The sequence below is a fragment of the Nycticebus coucang genome, chromosome 8 (assembly GCF_027406575.1).
Source record: "Nycticebus coucang isolate mNycCou1 chromosome 8, mNycCou1.pri, whole genome shotgun sequence".
NCBI lineage: Eukaryota > Metazoa > Chordata > Mammalia > Primates > Lorisidae > Nycticebus > Nycticebus coucang.
In genome coordinates, this window is record NC_069787.1 from 118,095,335 (window position 1) to 118,117,373 (window position 22,039).

Below are 22,039 nucleotides of genomic sequence, written 5' to 3' on the forward strand. Positions count from 1 at the left end.
TTGTGTTATTTAAGCCAGTGTTTGGAATTTCTCCAAATACCCCATATACTGTCCTACCTGAGGACCCAGAGATGGATTGATCATACATTGCATTTGGTTGTCATGTTTCTTTAGCCTCTTTTAATATAGAAAAGAAAAGTGCTCTGCCTCCCTCACCTTATTTTTTGTGTGGGGGGGCAGTTTTTGCAGTTTTTGGCTGGGGCTGGGTTTGAACCTGCCACCTCCGGCATATGGGGCCGGCGCCCTACTCGTTTGAGCCACAGACCGTCCCCCCCCCCTTTTTTAAGGGTTTCATGAGTGCTATTTTAGAAGAGTTCAGGCTACTTCTTGTCTTATACTTTAGTTATTTTAATATGTTCCAGATTTATCTGATTGATCTCTCATGAAGGATTCATGTTAGACATTTTTGGTGAGAACACTACCATGGAGTGTGTTTGCCCTGACGGTGGGTATACTCCCACAGCTTGGTCAAGGTGATGGTCTCCATCTCCTTATGTTGGAAGGTGGCAATCTCTACCTCTTTGTTTGTTTTTTTTAGAGACAGAGTCTAACTTTATTGCCCTTGGTAGAGTGCTGTGGCGTCACAGCTCACAGCAACCTCCAGCTCTTGGGCTTAGGTGATTCTCTTGCCTCAGCTTCCCGAGTAGCTGGGACTACAGGCGCCTGCCACAACACCCAGCTATTTTGTTGTTGCAGTTTGGCCAGAGCGCACCACTCTCAGTATGTGGGACCGGCGCCCTACTCACTGAGCCATAGGCGCCACCCAATCTCATCTCTTAGTAATCTCTATGGGGTGATACTTTGACATATACTTGAATTTAGTATTAAAATATGTGATATTCAAATATATCTCACATCATATTTATATTTGAATATAAAAATCCTATTCTCCAACAGAAATTTACCCCATTATTTCTGTATCAGTTGATTACCTGCTGAATGATTTATTTTGCTGGTGGTCACAGAGTGCTGGGTTTTCTAATTATCATTCCTCATGCATGTTTTAATTGGCACTCTTGTGTAAAAGAGCTTCTGTTATACTCTAATTTTTACTGTCACTTACACACACACACACACACACACACACACGACATTCACCTATAGCCATTTCTAAGTGTACTGTTGTCAGGCACTAAGAACATTTGCATTATTGTGCAACCATTGGTACCATCCACTTCCAGAACATTTTTCATCTTCCTTAACTGATCTACGTATTTTTTTTTTTTTTTTTAAGACAGAGTCTCACTAGGTCGCCCTTGGTACAGTGCTGTGGCATCACAGCTCACAGCAACCTCAAACTCTTGGGCTCAAGCGATTCTCTTGCCTCAGCCTCCCAAGTAGCTGGGACTACAGGTGCTCGCCACAATGCCCGGCTATTTTTTTGTTGCGGTTGTCATTGTTGTTTAGCTGGCCCGGGGCTGGGTTTGAACCCGCCAGCCTGGGTGTATGTGGCTGGTGCCGTAACCACTGTGCTGCGGGTGCTGAGCCTGATCTGCGTTGAAAATGAAACATTGCCTTGTATGCAGTTTTCCTTATGGTTGAAGTCTTCGTATTATAATAATTCATGGAAAGGTGACATTCCATCATGGACGGGCTGTAATTGAATCATCTCTACAATATACAGCAATTAGTTTGTTGCCAGTTTCTCTTGATTATAAAGACTTTTTAGTCATATTTTAACATACACCTTTTGTCCGTGTGAACAAATCCCCAGAAACACATTACTACTTGGCTAAAGTGTGCGTTAGTCTGCTAGGGCTCTGCTATAACAAACTCCCGCAGACTGGGTGGCTTAAACAACAGAAAGTTATTTTCTCACGGTCTGGAGGCTGGAAGCCGTGATCAAAGTGTCAGGTCTGATTTCTCCTGATGCCTCTCTCCTTGGCTTGGAGATGGCCTTCTTCTCACTGTGTTCTCTGGTGTCTTTTCCTCTTACAAATTATGGACATCAGCCCTGTTGGAGTAGAGCTCCACCCTGTTACCTCATGGGACCCTAATTACCTCAATAAAGGCCCATCTTCAAATACAGTCACATTGGGGGGTAGGGTTTCAACGTATGGTTTTGGGGATGCACAATTTAGTTCATGGCAGAGCATGTGACTCCGTTACGTGTCTTGATATGAACTGCAAATTGTTCTCAGTTGTGTATTATTTTCTGTTAAGTTCAGTAAGTGAATAAATGATTGTAACATTTTTACACTTCTGCTACCTTTCTGTGGGTTGTATTCAAAGACTCAAGTTTTCTGAACAGGAATTTGATTTTATAAATATGAAACATATGAACTATAACTCCTAAACTGTGAACTATAACTCCTAAACACTTTTCCATATTCTTATCAAATGAATTATTTTCAAAATAGCTTTGGATGGATGGAAACAAGTGTTAAATTTAACCTTATTTCTCATGCCTTGTTTGAGGGAGTACAAAATGACATCAACCCTTTGGAGGACAATTTGGCAGTGCTTATTAAAATTATAGAATCATACAGTCTGAATTCTGGAAATTTGTCCTGAAGCTATTCCTGCATATATATGAAATGACAAACGTGAAAGGCTTTAAATCCATTTTAATAAGATTTATAATAGCAAGATTTTGGAACAAATGCTGCAAATATCCATTAGTGGTAGCTTGATTAAATGCAGTACATCCACATAGTACATTATGTATCTATAAAAATGAAGAAGCTCGCCATATACAGATACAGAGGCTTTCAGACATTTACTAAGTGTGCTCAATGAGCTAAACATACTAAGAAAGAGAAAATAATAAATATGGATTTGCTCATGTGCATTCATGTAAAGAAAGTCTGGACAGACACATGATTGGGACTCAGGGATGAGGCTCTTTGCTTTGTATTTTTTGATTTCTGAATAACGTGAATATATTGCTGTTACGGTAACATTAAATGTTATAGTCACATTTTGTCTTTTCTTGGAAACCTAAATGCATACTTTCTCTTCTCTTGCTTTCGTGGGAATTTTGACTTTGTTTATAAGGTTGTTAGCAGGGATTAAAACATGTATATAGTGCCTGCATTTCATTGCTATCACTAAGTGCGTAGAAGAGAGTATAATTATATAACAGATTGCTCAGACTACTGTAAGACTGCTCACTTTTATACTTTTGTTTATTGTTGATAAAATGCTTGTATATAACTGCAAATAAGAGATCTTTTTTTTTCCTTTTTTTTTTTGGAGACAGAGTCTCAAGCTGTTGCCCTGGGTAGAATGCCGAGGCGTCGTAACTTACAGCAGCCTCCAACTATTGGGCTCCAGGGATCCTCTTGCCTCATATTTTCCTATTTTTAGTAGAGAAGGGGTCAGGCTTTGTCTCAGGTTGGTCTTGAACTTGCAAGCTCAAGTAATCTACTCGCCTCAGCCTCCCAGAGTGCTAAGATTACAGGCATGAGCCAGTAAGAGATCTTTTAAATATGAAACAGTCTGCAATGGGAGGTGTTTTGTGCCCTTGGTTCAAAGACCAAATGCTAATTGAGAAACTTAAAATTTAACAATCGGCTGCTATTGGCTGCCTGTTTCTAAACAACTGCTTTTGTTATACTTTTGCACTTAATTCATTCACTGGACATTCTGCAAACATTTGCTTAAAAAAATCATGAAAACTACTATGAAGTTGTTTATCTAAGAAAATAAGAAAAAGGAAAACCCTTGGACTTCTTTTTTTCTACTTAATCTAATTTTGATTACTATATCACATCAACACACAAAACCAGACTTTTTATCTTACATCAATCACAGGGATCAAGGAATATCACTTCATATTAAAAATAGGCATGCCAGTTTTTCATACTGGTAGATAAACTTGGCTAATGGCTTATAACTGCGTTCTAGCCTATTGGCTATTTATTGACTCAAGAATATTAACTAAGGTCATTCTTATTTTGTTTCACCAAGGTAGATATTTTAGTCACAGTTGTCACTGTTTGCTTAATCATATCAGTGTTATTAGAAATTGACTGTGCCATATTATTACAGAATTCCAGGGTCTGAAATGTGATGGTTTCATAGTATTCTTGAAAATTTCAATACGATTTCTATAGACTCAATGAACTTTTAGGTATTATTTTATTTTCTTTCTTCTTGTCTTTTCCTTCCTGTTCCTTTCTGCTTCTCTTCTTTTTTAATTTGGCTAATATAAAAATGGATAGTAATTTGCAGAAGCTCCTTTTGCCAATTTTCCCTACTCAGAGGAGGTAACACTAGCTTCCTCTTGAAACATATTCATGAAATTGGCAGCAGTATTAAAAGCGTCGAATACCGAATTTGATTGATTTGTGATTTGTCATTTAGATAAAATTCTCTAGGCTTTTTTTTTCTTAAATATTGAGCATAAATACAGAATTTTTTAAAACACAAACATGTGCTAGTAAGATGAAATGAGAAAGAATGATTTCTGTGTGATTTCGAGACTTTCTTATACATAACTCCACTTAGGAAAAACATTTTTTTTTCCTGACCAGTGTGTAGTATGAAAAAGTACAGCTGAAGAGTTAAAGGCAGAACCCATTCTCTTGAATTATTCAGGATGTAGTTAATTTCATCTTACCAGCGATTTCTAAGGGCTCTTATTTTTCCTTGAACTACCTGATAATAGTGGAACAAGAGTGATAGGAGTTTTCACAACATGTTGGTCCAAGGAAATCACAGCTCTTGGCTTCAAGGACTCAGTTTGCAATTTATTTCCTGATGGGCTGTGTGAAGGTTTTTAGTTGAAACAATGAAGATAAAAATACTAATATACAGTACTAAGATGCCTATTGTTTAAGTTTTGAAGATACAATACTAATACACAGTACTAAGATGCTTATCGTTTAAGTTTTTTTCTTTTCTTTTTCCTCTTCCTACAGATTGGAGCTTATTTTAGCAGCATATTAGCTGAGAAACTGAAGCTTAACACTTTCCAGGACACCGGAAAGAAGAAACCACAAGTTAATGTGAAAGATAACTATTGGCTGGTCACTTCTCGGTCCCAGAGTGCCATTCACAGTTGGTTCTCGGACTTAGCAGGAAATAAACCACTCGCTATTTTGGCAAAAAAGGTACCAAGTATTTTTTACACCGTTTTAATTACGGTCTTACCAAAAAATGTAGCTATTTGTTGGAGATAACATTCAAGTACACGTTTCCCTCCCCAGTTCTCCCTGAAAGTCAAATGACAGGTGCACAGCCTTGGATATGTGCTGCCTGGACGTTGATCACCCCTTTATTTTGATTTCATGCAGTATCTAAGAACATCTTTCAATTTAAATATTCCACGTAGCAAGCAGTTTATGTGGACTTCAGGTAGACAAGATTTTAAAATCAAGAACAGGCAATAAGATTTCAATTCTTTTTCTATTATAGTTTTCAGTTTTCTTAGGTCAAAATGTCTAAGTTTTGTTAAAAACATCCTTGCTTTGAGATTTTTTTTTTTAATTACCCGTTTTACGCTAAGTCTCCTTCCTACCAAGTGATATAAAAATTGTGATTCTGTGTGTAGTGCTTATTCTTTGAAAAACTTTTAGAATGAAATGGGCAGGCTTATTCATAGCTTCCAGCTTTGTTGCTGGGGGTGTGTGTGGGAAGTTCTTTTAAAATTGTTGCCTTTGGTCATTTTCCTGAAGCGGGAAATAATACTCAGGTTTGACAGTCGAATGGTCCAAACAACATAAGATATTTTTTGGAAATTTAGGTAAAAAGCTGGAAACTTCCCTCTTAATCTTGGTCTCTGAATTCTTACACATCTTTGAAATAAATCCAGGGTTCTTTAGCTTTAGGGGGATACCTGTCTTTGGTTCTTAGTATTATGTGTTCATGACCAGTTTGGTATAGGCCCATTTGATAGGACAGCTCCTTCGTATATTTGCTTGTTATTTTTATTTTATTTACTTATTTATATTTTTTGAGACAGAGTCTCAAGCTGTCGCCCTGGGTAGAGTGCTGTGGCGTCACAGCTCACAGCAACCTCAAACTCTTGGGCTCAAGTGATTCTCTTGCCTCAGCCTCTGAAGTAGCTGGGTCTACAGGCACCTGCCACAATGTTCAGCTGTTTTTTTTTTTTTTTTGCTGCGTTTGTCATTGTTGTTTTAGCTGGCCTGGGCCAGGTTCGAACCTGCCAGCCTCGGTGTATGTGGCCAGTGCTCTACTCACTGAGCTATGGGCACTGCCCTTGCTTGTTATTTTCTAAAGAACTCTTTAAAAATACTGCCTGTAGATTCCACTGGCTTTATTTACGTCAGTGTCACAACATTGTTTTGGCTTGCACACATTTCAGCAGTTAAAGGCAATTGGAATCTTTAAACAGCATGGCAGTCAGCATAACTTACCAGTTGGTGCCACTGTCTCAACCAAGGCCCAACTGCATAGGACTTCTTTTCCAGGGGCAGAAATTAACTCTGTAGTATCACTGTGGCCTATGAATTATTGCTGAAGGCCATAGAAAGGCATCCTTTGATATTTGATGGCTTTGGACTAAGAGTTTATGTTCTTGTTGTCAGCCTGGCATCTGTCGTCTTAGATTTTCCTTTTTAATAGCTTTTAGAACTTTAGAATTTATTCGCTGTTTCCTGAAAATGAACACTGGTAAGGAGTTGGTGCCCTGGTTCCAGGGTCTCTCACCTTGTAGGAGGGAGATGGATTATGGTGCAGTGTATTAGCCATTGTTCTTCTTTATTAGGAGCTCCCTCTGGCCAAGTCAGGAGTTCCTCAGGTAAGCCCTGATGTTAATTCTCTTAAAACTTAAGATATTTTCTTTATAAAACCATTGACTATATCTTGAAGTATTCATTTCTTGGGTGTTTCAGGAGTTATTCCCTGCCCCACTTCAGTCTGTCATCTTCTTGAGATCGTGAAAGCTCTTTCAGAGTTGCATAAAGGATTGCTTTCTCTATATGTTCATCCTATTAGAAAGTTCAAGTACTTTCTAAGTTTCTGATACTCGTTTGTGAGGTGGCTTATGGCAGAAAACCTCTGCTCACCTGCTGAGGTCCTGAGTCATCTTCAAGCTCTTATCTAGAGTTCACAACGGTTTCTTGTATGGGTTGGATCATGTGTCTGGACTTGGTTTTCTGTTGTTATTAAGATAAACTGCCACAGCATTCCAAGTGTTTAGCCACGGAGAGGACTGTAAGTGACCTTTTAACTCCCTCATGATTATAGATTGGTTTGGAAAAGGAGGCATCATCTTATTCCTAGAGGTGTTCTTCTAGCTCTTGAACAGTTGACTGCTTCCCGCCTGTTCGCCTCAGTTGGCTTGATAACTGTGGTCTGTGGAATTTTTCCTTTCACCTGTCTCCTGACTTAGCAGGCAGAGGGCGCTGATGGTAACATGCATCCAAGGGGAAAGATGATACAAGGACGGCCAGCTCATGCTTAGGTGTCTTTTCTTTGGGTACTAAGACACAGCTCTCGCTAGATTTAGAAACCAAACAGCTGCTCATTGATTGCCAGGTTACAGATACAACTTAACATCAGATGGTTTCTTTACTGAAAAAAGGTCATAGTTCATGTAAACATTCTCTCCTTTCTGCGTTGGTCCAATAAACCATCCGTTGTTAGCCTGGCGTTGTGGTGGGTGCCTGTAGTCCCAGCTACTTGGGAGGCTGAGGCAAGAGAATCGCTTAAGCCCAGGAGTTGGAGGTTGCTGTGAGCTGTGATGCTACGGCACTCTACCCAGGGTGATGGCAAACCATCCATTTGTGTCTTCTTTCTTGAGTGAATAACTTTCTTCACGTACGCTTATTTGAATCCTAAAGCCCTGGGTTTGAGTCAGCCAGATTTCTTAGTTTTCTGCCAGCAGGGGCTGTGAACTAGAGGTCTGCCTTGTGCTCTCAGTGTAAGGTCTGTGGCTAAGTTTGCTTTTTCAACTAAATAATTTCACGTGTTTAAATGTTTTAGTTTTTTCTCCTATTGGTCGCTGTTCAAAAGGAGTTCTTTAGGCGTCTCTGCCAGATACTACTGGTAGTGATTCTTCGGAGGTGCTAACTTCGCTTTGCATTTGCTTATGTTTTAGGCCTTGACCTATAACCTTTGGGCACCTCTGAATGAGAGGCAGTCTCACTTTGACAGCTAAAATTTAACCCACTGACACTGTATTATATTCTTGTGAAAAGCAGCAGGTCAGGTCTTGAATTGAATATTTAACCCTGTGCTTTTCTTATCCTTGATGGCCAAGGAAGATGTGCCTTGTAAGCTACGTTTTCAGGAAATTTTCTTATTAAATTGTCTTTTTTTGTTGTTTGTTTGTTAAAATGTATCTGGTCTGCAGAGAGGGAACCTTCTAGCTTTGGCCTGTGTGATTTTTGTCACCCTTTTGTTGTATTGGAGCTATTGTAGTCACTTCTGTCATAGGGGTTGTGTTCTGAAGTTGGCACCCAAGGCAGGGACTGTATATTATCAAAAGTCTCTCTAGTTGCCCATGAAATACAGTATATGGATACAATCTCAGTGTCTGACCCAGGCAGCTTTCCCTTCAGCATTGAAATAGCTTGATGTTGCTTTGGCAAGACTGGATGAAATAGCTGGTTTTCCGGGGACATATACAAAAAATACTTATCTTTTAATTTTAGGATTGTACTTTGTACTAAGTATGTGAATAGTCAAATTTGAAGCACCTGCACAAAATCCACTGTATAAGTGAGGATTTAGTTAATTAAAGGAAAAATGGCATGCTATGTGAGTCAGTTAGCTAGTTTGAAGCCTCAATTTTCAGCACAAAACTGATATCAGTGGTTGTGGTGTTCCGGAACTATTAAAGAGTCAAGTCCACAGCCCCTTCGGCTGATATAGAGAAATGCTTGGAAATGGTAACAAAATAATTACTGTTGTAATTTTGATACATGCCCTACTATGTAGGGCAAATGGTTGGTATGATCACAGCTCATGAATGAAGAGCCCAGGATTGAAGGGCCTTAGAAACAGGCTAGGCCCCGGACTGGAGTGGGAGGTGACCTTCCTGGTGCTGGCCGTGTCCTCACCTCTCAGCCTGGAGCATCACAGCTAACATACCTTTTGTTCACTGTTTTTTTTTTTTTTTTTTTTCTTTTTTTTAAATATTCATATATTGACTAAATTAAATAGATGAATGGGCTATTCAGCGTGTATTTATGACGGATGCAAGAAGAATGAATTAAGTCTTTCAAAGCATTCAGTGCCACACTGGGATACTTATTTGCAAAGCAGCACCTTTGTGATCTGGAAGAAATAATCAACTGCCTCAAGTGGCTACTTTTAACCAGTGAATTCATTACCCATCTATTTCTAGGGCAGTGTTTATTGAGTTGATTCACTGATCCATCAGTTTTTTAGCCTCTATTTTAAATTTTGGGCTAACTGTATTTTTAGAAGCTTTCTGGAAATTGTTACTCTTATGAAATGTTAGTTAGAAAGCTTTATCCAAAAGAAATCCTGGATAAAACATGGAGTGGGGACAATTTTTCACTTGATCTGTCTCTTCCAATTTTGAGAAATTCTTTGGAGGTCTGTCATGAAATTATTTTTCCCTGCTCTGTTGATGAGTAGCTCTCAGCATGTGAGAGGTTGAAAATAATGTGTTTTTAAAATAGGAAAGCATAACTGATGAAACTGTTTTGCCATTATGCTAAATATAGTTTTGATTCATTTTTCTTAATGAAAATTGCCTTAAAATATTCCTTTTTCTTTTAACTGCATGCACTATTTGAAAATCCATTAAGCATATACTTTCTTACAGTCAGCCAGTATCTTACAGCTGCTTTCTTTGGTTTCTTCTTTCTTTAGGTTTGTCTGACGTTGAACACAGTAAGTGGTTATTACAAATACGCTATATGTTATTTCTTCTCAGGTTCCCATCCTTAGTAAAAAAGAGGATGTCTTTGCATATTTAGCTAAGTATTCCGTTCCCATGGTTCGAGCAGCGTGGATGATCAAGATGACGTGTGCCTATTACTCTGCCATATCTGAAGCTAAAATTAAGAAACGTCAGTCTACTGATCCCAATTTGGGTAAGTGAGACAGTACAATACAATTTACATTTCATTACTGATGTCATAACTCACTGTTGCCTGTGCCCTCTGGACACAACCCAGCCTAGTAAATGCTGAGAATGTCTCCATTGAGACCAAAAGTCACTCCTGGTATAGGGAGGGGAGCTATTCTGTCCCCCAGTGCCAGAATCCTGATCCTATCAGCAAGTCCTTTTTTTTTTTTTTTTTTATTAAATCATAGCTGTGTACATTGATATGATCATGGGGCATCATTCACTAGCTTTACAGACCGTTTAGCAAGTCTTAATCTCTGTTAGGTCTAAAATGCATCCAGAATTGGCAGTACTTTTCAGCACTACAGCTGTGAAATGCTGTCAAGTCACCATCATCTCTTGGCTGGATGTAGTTGCAGACCTTCTAACAGGTCTCCTTACGTTCTAGTCTCTGAGTAGTTACCATATTTATCTCCAAGCCTAAATGAGGTCGTACTGTGTCTCTGTCACTTTACGGTTTCTTTTTACTGCTGGAATAAAGATCAGATTCTTGACTATGGCCATTAAGGCCATCCATGATTGGTCCTTTTTTTCTGAGACATGCCAGCCACACTGCCTTCCTTCTGTTCTCCAACATGCCCAGTCCCTCCCCTCCGCTTCCTTCTCCCCTCCCCAGGGCGTGTGTGTTTCCTGTTCCTTGTACATGGTTGCTCTTCAGTGAGGCTTTGGCTTAAATGTCACATTCTGAGGAGGCCTTCTCTGCCCACCTAGCTCAATGACATCCCCCCCTTTTCTTCTCTGCCTCTGCTCCTGGTTATTTTCTCATATTTTATTCACAGTACTTTTCATCATCCAAAATTACCTTCAACTTTTTTTTAATTGGTCCCTCTCTTTCATACCCTAAAATATAAGGGCCACCTTCTTCCCCACCACATTCCTGATGTCCAGAGTTAATGGTGGCCCACGGTAGATACAGTGGTGGTCCAAAAGTTGCCCCTAAAGTCTCCATACACAGAGAAGTGGAAAATTGTAGCTAAATGTACCTTTAATTACAAAATATTACAAAATATTCTCTGTGAGTTGGCTACCTCTTTGTAAAATTTTTTTTGAAAAACTAACTAGGCTCGGCACCTGCAGCTCAAGTGGCTGAGCCGCCAGCCACATACACCAGAGCTGGTGGGTTCAAATCCAGCCCAGGCCTGCCAAACAATGACAACTACAACCTGTAGTCCCAGCTACTTGGGAGGCTGAGGCAAGAGAATCGCTTAAGCCCAGGAGCTGGAGGTTGTTGTGAGCTGTGATGCCAAGTCACTCTACCCAGGGCAACAGCTTGAGGCTCTGTCTCAAAAAAAAAAAGAAAAACTAGGCGGGTCAAAGTCCTTACTGTATTGGTTCCTTGAGGAGGTGCTAAAACATGCTTTATAATAGATAAAATACTGTTAATAAGTTAGAAGTTTACATAGAGAATTACATATAAAGCTGTCCACTTAAAGAATAGCATTAAAAATAATTCTTTATGGAATAGAAATATGATTTCTATTATCATATTATGATATGATTTTCTATTATCATAGCTGATGACTTTATAAGGGCGAACCCAACCACAAAGCTCTGAGAAGCGAGGATAGAAAGTGCAAATGTCCTCAGATGCCAGATGGTACTCTGGATAAATGAGCTGGGGTGTACGGTGCTTGGGAGTAGTAGGGGAGTCCTGGTGAACTGGACAGTGAGGTTCACTCTAAATTTATGAAAACTTTAAAACAAAATATGGGATCTGAGTTTCATGGCTGCTACCTTTGAGTTCAGCATCATTCATATGTTAAAAGAAACGTCTAGAGAACAAGCCTGGGAGGCTGTAGTTTATAGTGGTTGTCTCTGAGTATCGTTTCACCATAGTATTTTGTTATCTCCATGTAGCACTGAGTATAATTTTTTCCCCTTCATCAGCTTATTATTTTATTGAGGGGAAAACAAAAGAAATACCTTTCATTACTAAAGTAATACATTGTTATTAGAAAGTTTTCAAATTATGTTGAGTAGATACAATATGATGTTCACATTTCTCTTCTCCTTCCTCCCCCAGGTTATTCTTCTTGGTGCTTCATTCATTCTATCTCTCTCTCTCTCTCTCTCTCTCACTCCTACATACTCACCCACACCCATAAACCCACTGTTCCGTAGATCTGTGTGTGTATCTATATCTGTATAGATTTATTAATCCATCTCCATTAGATTTATTACTACTTCTCTCAGGAAGCTGGGTATTCAGTTGCTTGCTGGCCACCTTTACTGTGAGACTAGTATTATCTGAAACCTAATGCGTAGCAAATCAAAGTCTGGATTTCTCACCACCCTTGAACGCGTTCCTCCTTCAGGAGTGAGCCACGGTGCCAGCTCAGATTTATCCTTTCTGGTAATTTCTGGTTTTATGCAGCCGCTGGGCGGATAAGGGTAGAAGCCATATTGTCATTCTGGGCTTTTATCTTTCTCTTAAAACGCTACATGTAGCCTGCCAACAAACCTGTCAACTTTCCTTCTGAAACAAAACTAGAAAACTTTTACCATTATAGTTTTTATGTACTGTGACCAGTTGGTTCTTGGGGGGATTATTTTCTCCCTGTCTAGAATTTTAAAATTTTTATTATTTGTACATCCATAATGAATGAATGACTATGTTCACTCCCTAACTACTATAGTCCCTCCTCCTTTATAAGCTAAATAACACAGAGAATTCTACTTTTATTTTTGGAGACAAGGTCTTACTGTGTTACCCATGCTGTAGTGCAGTGGTGCCATCATAGCTTACTGAACACAGGATTATTCTTGGGCTGAAATGGTCCCTGAGTAACTGGGCTACAGATGCATACCACTATGCCTGTCTAAGTTTTAAATTTTTTGTAGTGACCAGGTCTCACTATTTTGCCCAGGCTGACCTGGAACTCCTGGGTTAAAGCAATCCTCCTAACTCAGCCTCCAGAATAGGCAGGATTAAAAGCAGCCTGATCCTATTTTTTGACTCAGTTTATTTTCAAAGCATTGTAGTTCATGGGTTTTTATGGTTATTAGTGTCCATTTAAAATTATGAATGTTAAGTCCAAGAAAGTCAAGCTTTTTCTCATGGTAAAGTATGTAGGCTTTGACGAGAAATGTTGAAGGCTAAAAATAAGAACATTGTTTAAATGCATGAATTTTCGAAGTTCACTCCTTAATTCTTAGGTCTAGCGTTTCAGAAAGAGCTTTGGGCTTCACTTTTTCAAGTTGTGCCACTAAGTGAGTAGGTAGATTTAAAGCAGAGCCCTCAGCCTCTCCAGATGTTAGTCATCTTCACCTTGATCCAGTCCAGGGCCCATGTTGCCTCAGTTGTGTTGTGTTAGTTGTCTTTCATCCAGAACAGTTTTTCAGCCTTTTTTTTTTCTTGGCCTTCATATTTGTGAAAGGGACAGGCCAATTATTTTGTGGACTGTCCGCTGATTTACATTTCTCCAATTCCTCATGATTAGATTCAGGGCATATTCTAGCTTTCAGTAGAAATATCGTGGCCCTGATGCTGTGAATGCCTCAGTATATCCGATCGCGGTTCTAGTGGTGATCACATTGATGGTTTGGGTAATGTGGTAGCTACCAGATTTCTCTACTCAAAGCTACTTTTTACTCAAGGCTTCTTTTACTTAAAGCTACTGTTTTACCCTTTGTAATTAGTAAGTAATAAAACAATGTAAATATGCAGTTATCTGTGTTTTCTTAGTGTTTTTAAAATGCAAATACAGCATAATGTATACGTAAATACTATATGAAAAGAGCACATTTTCCAAGTATCTGATCTTGTTTCTCTGTCACTTTGTTACACCTGACACCTCTCACTTTCTTTGTCTCCAGCACCTTCTTCAGCGTCTGAAGCAAATTCCACAGGATATTTGGAAGCATTTGGCTGTGTCTATAGCTGTAATGTAGCAAGTTTCACACTCCAAGCAAGGGATACAGCCAAGAAAGTACACACATATATATGTGTTGGATTGGATTAACTCACAACACTTCAGAAGATTAACTTATAGTAATAGGTTCTACGTTCTGGCTTAGATAGTGAAATGAATCATTCGTCACATTTGGGGCAGGATTAACTATCGAGTGTTGCCCTTTTCTGGCATTGGTTTTATGACTTCTGTTGTCTTGACAATTGTTTTTAGGATTTGTAAAGTGTTTTCAGTAGAAATGGCTTTTATTCCTTGGTAATAGAAACACATGTTTTATTTTCAGTTCCGACCGCATACAATATTGAAATAGAGCTGTAAAGCACTGCTGTTTGGCTTTAATGAAGGGGGTTTTCCCTAACATTAAGTGGGCTAACAGCGGTGAGGAAGCGGCACAGAGGTCCTTACTATCACTGTGCGGAGAGTTACAGAGCTACAGTGGAGATTAAATGGGTTGCTGCCCTGGGGAGCTTGCAGCCAGCAGGACATACCCAGTGCAGAGTGTGCCCGAGAGTGAGATAGACCTTGGGTTTATGGCTGAGGTCTCATGTGTAACCCTCAAAGTGGGTAATGAAATATTTTACTTGGACAAATTGAACATTAGGACAGAAATTCTATTGTTCTATTCTAATTTATTTAAAGTCTCACTCTGTCACCCTGGGTAGAGTACGTGATGTCATAGTTCACAGGAACCTCACACTCTTAGGCTCAGGTGATCCACTTGCCTCAGCCTACCCCGTAGTTGGGACTATGGGTGTGCACCATGATGCGTGGCTACTTTTTCTATTGTTTAGTGGAGATGGGGTCTTGTTCTTGCTCTTGCTCAGGCTGGTTGTGAACTCCTGAGCTTAAGGGATCCACCAGCCTTGGACTCCCAGACTATTAGGATTATAGGCATGAGCCACTGTGCCCATCCTTAGCTGTCTTAAAAGTTTTGAGCTCACCAGAGAAAAGCATTTAAATCAGGCTACTTAATATTTAAAAACTGTAAGGTAGAACTCATCTTGAGTTTATATAACTGAAGAAAGTCTTTGAACAGATCAGAAAATTTGATTTTATAGTAGATAACAGAACTTTGTACGTTTATTTGCTAGAATTTCTTTTGAGAGAGGTCTTACTGTTACTGAATCAACCAGTGATAACTGTGGCATTTACTGTCATTATTGCTGTCTGTGTAACAACTGGCATTTCTGGAGCACTTACAGAATCCCTTGGCCCTGTGTTAAGCAGGGATGTGGTGCTCACTGCATTCCTGATGTGTGGTGGACAGTGACTGGGGTTACTCGAGGAAGCGCGGCAGCCTTTCTGCTTGGGTGAGGGGACAGTCAGTCCCTCACCAGGTTTACTGGCCTGTTGACTCTCTGCCAGGATTACTGTGGCGTGTGGTGATTTACCAGGTTTCCCGTGTCATTAGTAAACGTTTGCTAGTTCTGTGTATGTTTTTTTCCATTGTCCGATTTCATTTCCATTTCACAGATGATGACAGTGATGTGCAGATGGTGCACAAGGCCCCTCAGCAGTAAGTGTCCAAAGTAGCCCCAGAGCCTGCAGTGGATGTTGGCCGGGGAGTGGGGAGATAAAGAGGGAGAATGTAGCCACTACCCTCTGGGTATTCCTAGTTTGGATGGGGGGCGGGGGGAGGGCATGTGTCTAAACCAAATATTAGAGAAGGAAACGAGTAAAATGCAGAGTGTCTCCAGGGACAAGTCAATGAGAGAACTCATGAAATCCAGGGAGACTCAGGGAGGAAGTGACTTTGGTGTATAGTTTTGAACGAAGAGGCGTTTTCCAGGAGAACAGAGTTAACAGGGGTGAGATATTGTTCACCCCTGGACATCTCTGCCAAAAAAGATGGTGTCTGCAGTGAAACCGGTCAACAAATAGTTTGACTCTTTGTGGAACTGCCAGGGTTTAACTTGAGCTTGACCATCCATTAGTGAGGAGGTGATAAAAGGCTGTGCGAAGGGGTTTGCCAAAGTGGGGTAGTTGGGTTCCCTCTGGATGGTAGGAGGCATGGGAGGATCTATTATGCTATTATTGTCACAACCCCTCCCCCAGTTTCTTATCTGTAACATGGGACTAATTCGCGGTACCTTTTGAGAATGAAATGAGTCGAGACCTGTAAAGTGTTGACAACACTGACTGTACACTGTTAACGATGTGCTACCACTGCTGGACTACTGTTACTACCAGCCAGGGTCTATGGATTATTTTGTGCGCTGTGCTAGGAACTTCACAGACATTATTATCTGTAATCATTATAACAAGCTTGCAATGTAGGTTTTATTATTCCATTTTGTGCATGAGGGGACCTGAGTCTCAGAGAAGTTAAGTCACTTGCTGGCCTGGATGGAGCTGGATCCATGCCCAGGTCCCTGCTACTCCTCCTTGCTGGGAGGTGATGGTGGCTGGTGGCCCGTGCGTGTTGTATAGCCGGGCCCCTGGACGCTGCAGGAGGGAACAGGCTACAGGACTTGGTGGCTGTGGGGAGCATCTGAGGAGTCAGAACCTTGTTCCTATGGATGCTAAGAGGAATAGGAGGAGGGAACAAAGTTCAGGGTGTCATAGAAACTGGAGAAAGAGAAATAAGAAGTTGCTTGTATGATGAACAGCCTTAATTCTGACTTGGGGTTGTTGGGCGTTCAATGTGGTGAAATGTGACAAGATGTATTATGCTTATGAGGTCTTTCTGGGTGGGGCTGGGGAGAACAGATAGATTAGAAGGAGCTTAAAATGCTTCCTGGGTAAACTGCCAAGGGCAGAACTCTGTGTGCCCCGAGTCATTTCCTCTGTACCACCTGAGGTTTTGTGGGGTTCGGTATTTGAGGCAGATGAGAGACTTTTTTTGACTGTACTCTTGGAACCACTATCCTTATCACACCCCAAAATACAAAGAAAAAACAACTACCCTTCTTGCACGCTTTGTAATTAATTTGTGACATTTACTGAGCCATTTGGACTGCAAAAATAAGACCTGCTAAATACATGATTGGCAGTCTGGTTTCTTATCTAAGTCTACCAGCTTACTTGCAGTTTGGGTCCTCGAAGACCTTGCATACTAACTTTTTTGATTCCAGGGACTTTCAAGTCAAGATTGCCTCCCCATTTTCCCAGTGTTGCTTAGATCTCATTTGTCATAAAAGAGATATCTGCTTTGTTTACTGTGAAAATAACCCTGAAGTTTGGACAGAAGTGCTTGTTTGTATAAGCTTACGTTAAATTCACACTTTGCTTAAGTATGAGAAATAGGTTTTAACTGGTGAGGAAACTGCCTATCTGGTCAGAGTCCTTCTTCCATAACAGAAGGAATGGGACTGTTGGGTAAGATTTTGGCACCGGCAATTGTATCATTTTCCAACAACCTTTTACCTTAAAGTTTTAGCATTTGTTGATGAACTGATCCTGGAATAGTTATTTTGTTGGGTAAGATGTTGGTATGCGTCTGCATAAAAGTGCTTTATCTCTCATCAGCTGTGATAAATTATGTTCTTTCTTTAAAAAGGCAGAATAAATGCTAAATTCTTTTCCTTTGATTTCAACTTTTGGAGTGAAAATTGTTGTGTACTTTCAGTGGTGAAAACTGAGTGTCTCAATTTTCTCTTACATTTAAAAAGATCATTTTTGGTCATCGTGATAGGCTCATAGATTTATTCTGTATTTTATAATCAGTTACACTTATTGTTGACTTTTGTGTTCAAAGTGTTCCAAAGTTGGTCAATGGGAGACCCATGAAGCTCTTTTGTTCCTTCTGGTCATGTCATCATTTGTCTGTTATAGGACACCTCGTTGGTTTCAGGCACAGAAAGATGCCCGCCCCAGGCTCTGCTTGTAATTTTCCTGCCATGTCTTTAAAGAATCCTGCTGCTTTCTAGTAAGATCTGGGTGCTGAAGGTGCTCATTACCACAGGGTTGTGGTATCTAGATCCTGTTACTAGATGGGTGGATGGAGACGTTCGTGTGTGTGTGTGTGTAAGTTTACATTAATGTTTTAACATTTTCATTTAACATTAAACATATTTTTATTTCTGGGTGGCGCCTGTGGCTCAGTGAGTAGGGCGCCGGCCTCATATACCGAGGGTGGCTGGTTCAAACCCGGCCCCCGCTGAACTGCAACCAAAAAATAGCCGGGCGTTGTGGCGGGCTCCTGTAGTCCCAGCTGCTTGGGAGGCTGAGGCAGGAGAATCGCGGAAGCCCAAGAGCTAGAGGTTGCTGTGAGTCCTGTGACACCATGGCACTCTACTGAAGGCGGTTAAAGTGAGACTCTGTCTCTACAAAAACAAAACATATTTTTATTTCTTTAATTTTATATTTATCCCATTTCTATTTCATGAACAATCACATGCATTTTGGTAACATGAGTGTGGTTACCTACCTACTTTATTCTGCTACAAACATAGTGGCTTCAGAATTATAACAATCTGACAATACATTAAAGTTATGAGGCTCGGCGCCTGTGGCTCAAGCGGCTAAGGCGCCAGCCACATACACCTGAGCTGGCGGGTTCTAATCCAGCCCAGGCCCGCCAAACAACAATGATGGCTGCAACCAAAAAATAGCCAGGCGTTGTGGCGGGTGCCTGTAGTCCCTGCTACTTGGGAGGCTGAGGCAAGAGAATCGTTTGAGCCCAGGAGTTGTAGGTTGCTGTGAGCTGTGATGCTACGGCACTCTACCCAGGGTGCAAAAGCTTGAGGCTCTGTCTCCAAAAAAAAAAAAGTTATGAAATTTAGAATTTTTTTTTTTTTTTCTCCAGTTTTTGGCTGGGGCTGGGTTTGAACCCACCACCTCTGGCATATGGGGCTGGCGCCCTACTCCTTTGAGCCACAGGCGCTGCCTTGAAATTTAATTTTTTGTAGTTCTTTTTAATTTTTGATCTCTGTAGGAAGGTACACAGTTTTCATTTGTTTTTCATTTTAGAGTTTGATTTTTCTCCTACTTGATCTAATTTCATATTTTGACTATGTAATACCTTGACATGTTCAAGAGTCAAAACTATGTAAAGGTACATTTAAAAGTTTTGCTTCTGTCTCCAGCCCTTTCACTTTACCCTCATAATGTAGTCAGTTCTTACTAGTTTTTAGTTTAATCTTCCCCATTTTTTTTTGTGTGAAAATATGCAAGAATGCATATCTTCTTATTTCTCCTATCTCCTGGCACAGAAGTTGTATACTATGTATACTTTTCAATAACTTGCCTTTTTGAAAAACTAAATCACATAGTTGATATTCTTCACTCCTTTTTTTTTTTTTTTCCCCTGCAGTTTTTGGCCGGGGCCGGGTTTGAACCCGCCACCTCTGGTATATGGGGCTGGTGCCCTACTCCTTTGAGCCACAGGCACCGCCCCTCTTCACTCCTTTTTATGACATCTTAGTGTCCCACCGTGTACATGTGCCGGAGTTCATGCGGCAGTCCCCTGTTAGACTCTTGCATCGTCTCCGGCCTTCCTTGGCTGTGATGTAAGTGAGTAACGTTGTGTTCATGATGTTTTTTATTTGTCACAGTATAATTTCAGGGTAGATTCCTAAAGGTGGAATTAGTTGCATGTGAAGGGTAAATGCATTAAAGTTTTACTTAAAAAATAAATTTTTAAGATTTTTTTTAGATTTATAGAGAAATTAAAAGGATAGTACGGAGTTCCCGTGTAGTTCCCTCCCCCCTCCACAGTTTCCCCTATTATTAATATCTTGCATTAATGTGATACATTTGTCATAAATACATTTGTCATAATCAATGGACCCGTATTGATTATAATTAAAGTCAGTCCATACTTTATTCAGTTTTCATTTGTTTTTATTTACTGGCTTCTTTCTATTCCAGGATCACATCTAGGATGTCACATTTTATTTATTTATTTATTTACTTATAATAATTACTATTTTTTTTTTTTTGAGACAGGAGTCTCACTATGATCACCCTCAGTAGAGTGCTGTGCTGTCACAGCTCACAGCAACCTCAAACTCTTGGGCTTAAGTGATTCTCTTGCCTCAGCCTCCCAGTAGCTGGGACTATAGGCGCCCGCTAAAACTCCTGGCTACTTTTTTTTTTTTTTTCTTTTTGTTGTTGTAATTGTCGTTTGGCAGGCCGGGGCCAGGTTTGAACCCACCAGCACCGGCGTATGTGTCTGGTGCCCTAGCCGCTGAGCTATGGGCTCCGAGCCCACATTATATTTAGTTGTCATGTCTCCCTAGCTTCTCTTGCCATGACATTTTCTCAGTTTGATGATTTTGACAATTTTGGGGAGTACCTGTCAGGTGTATTGTGGGATGCCCTTCTCCTGGACTTTGATGTTTTGCTTCTGATCATAGTGGGAATATGGGTTGTAGGGAGGGAGAAAGGCTGTGGACGTCAAATGCCATTCTCATCAGGTTACCTCAGAGCTGCTTATTAATACTGTCACCGTGACTCCTGACAGTTGATGTTAACCTTGGTCACCTGGTTGGGTAGTGTTTTTCAGGTTTCTCCATTAGGAAGCTACTTTCCCCTCATCCCTCTCTACACCGTACTCTTTGGAAGGAGGTCGATGTGCACAGTCTACACTTACGGAGCGGGGAGCTATGCATCCTTCTCCCTACAGGCAGAGTATGTGCTTAAAGTGTTTGGAATTCTTCTGTATGGGAGATTTCCCTCTTATCTACTTACCCACCTGTTAGATCATTCATTTACTCATATACATATCGGTGCGGACTCATAGATACTTATTTTATACTTTGAGTCATAATACTACTTAATTTTGTTGCTCATGTTGTTCTAGCTTTTTCCATTGGGAGCTCTTTTAGTTGGGTACTATGACCCCATGACATACCCCATTCTAGGTGGTGGTGTTTTTCTAAAGTACTTTATTACTTTCTGCCACTACAAGCTGTATTCTTTGCTCATTGTATACGTTCCTGGCCCCAATCCCACCATCAGCCATTTCTCTAGGGATCCCTGGTTCTTTTTATTGAAGAAACGGCATTAGAAACAAAGAGCTGAGCACAGGCGTGCTCTTGCTACTTCAAGTGTCATTGTTTCTAAGCCCTCTCAGTTGACAGAGCAAAGAAACTTAAGTTTTTACTAACTCATGTATGTGTGTGTGTGTGTGTCTCTCTCTCTCTCCACATCATGCTGATCTATTGCTTATATATAGACATACACACCCTTACAAATCAGGAATATCCAACTTTTTCTTTATCCTTCTATTCATTGGAAGAATGAGAGTTGTCTTGGGCTGCACATTAAATATACAAACACTAATGAAAGCTGACTAGTTTTAAAAAAAAAAAGGTCTGTACATACTTTTTGTGATATTTGATACTACAAATAAGCAAAAAAAAAAAGTCCTCACAAAAGAAATCGTGATGTGGCCTGTGTGGCCCACAGGTTGGACACACCTGCATTAAAAATTTGTTTTTGTCCCGGGCAGCGCCTGTGGCTCAGTCGGTAAGGCGCCCGCCCCATATACTGAGGGTGGCGGGTTCAAACCCGGCCCCGGCCAAACTGCAACCAAAAAATAGCCGGGCGTTGTGGCGGGCGCCTGTAGTCCCAGCTACTCGGGAGGCTGAGGCAGGAGAATCGCTTAAGCCCAGGAGTTGGAGGTTGCTGTGAGCTGTGTGAGGCCACGGCACTCTACCGAGGGCCATAAAGTGAGACTCTGTCTCTACCAAAAAAAAAAAAAAAAAAAAAATTTGTTTTTGTGACTACATATGTCTGTTGAATTTTTATTGAGGTATGGTGAATGCACTTTTCATTTTACTAGATTTTGCCAAAAATTTCCTTATGGTATGAAAACAGACCAGACCTACTCAAGTTATGTATAGTGTTCCCAGTTTGTTTGGGGGCGGGGGGAACGTGTGTCTAAACCAAACATTAGAGAAGGAAATGAGTGAAATGCTGAGCGTCTCCAGGGATAAGTCAATGAGAGAACTCATGAAATCCAGGGAGACTCAGGAAAACACATAAGTGAAGTCTTGGTGGGAAGTGAAAGGAAGGTGAATGTTCACCCTGTGCCATAGTAGGAAATAAGTAGATAATGTTTAAATCAAGTAGGACTATGAATGTCATTTATTTAAATAAATATATTTCAGGTTAATGTGAGGGTACAAACAACTAGGTCAAAATATTTCACTTTGTTAGGTAGAGCCCC

General features: G+C 40.4%; 1 protein-coding gene across 7 annotated transcripts in view; it reads left to right on the forward strand.

Moving 5' to 3' along the window:
- The window catches only part of MED12L (mediator complex subunit 12L), a 337,656-nt gene that overhangs the window by 34,897 nt on the left and 280,720 nt on the right, over positions 1-22,039 (forward strand). For all 7 annotated transcript variants that reach the window (XM_053599366.1, XM_053599369.1, XM_053599370.1 and 4 more), the window contains 2 exons: positions 4,866-5,057; positions 9,818-9,977. In XM_053599366.1, the coding sequence (XP_053455341.1) occupies positions 4,866-5,057; positions 9,818-9,977 (352 nt within the window). The remainder of the gene's footprint in view (positions 1-4,865; positions 5,058-9,817; positions 9,978-22,039) is intronic.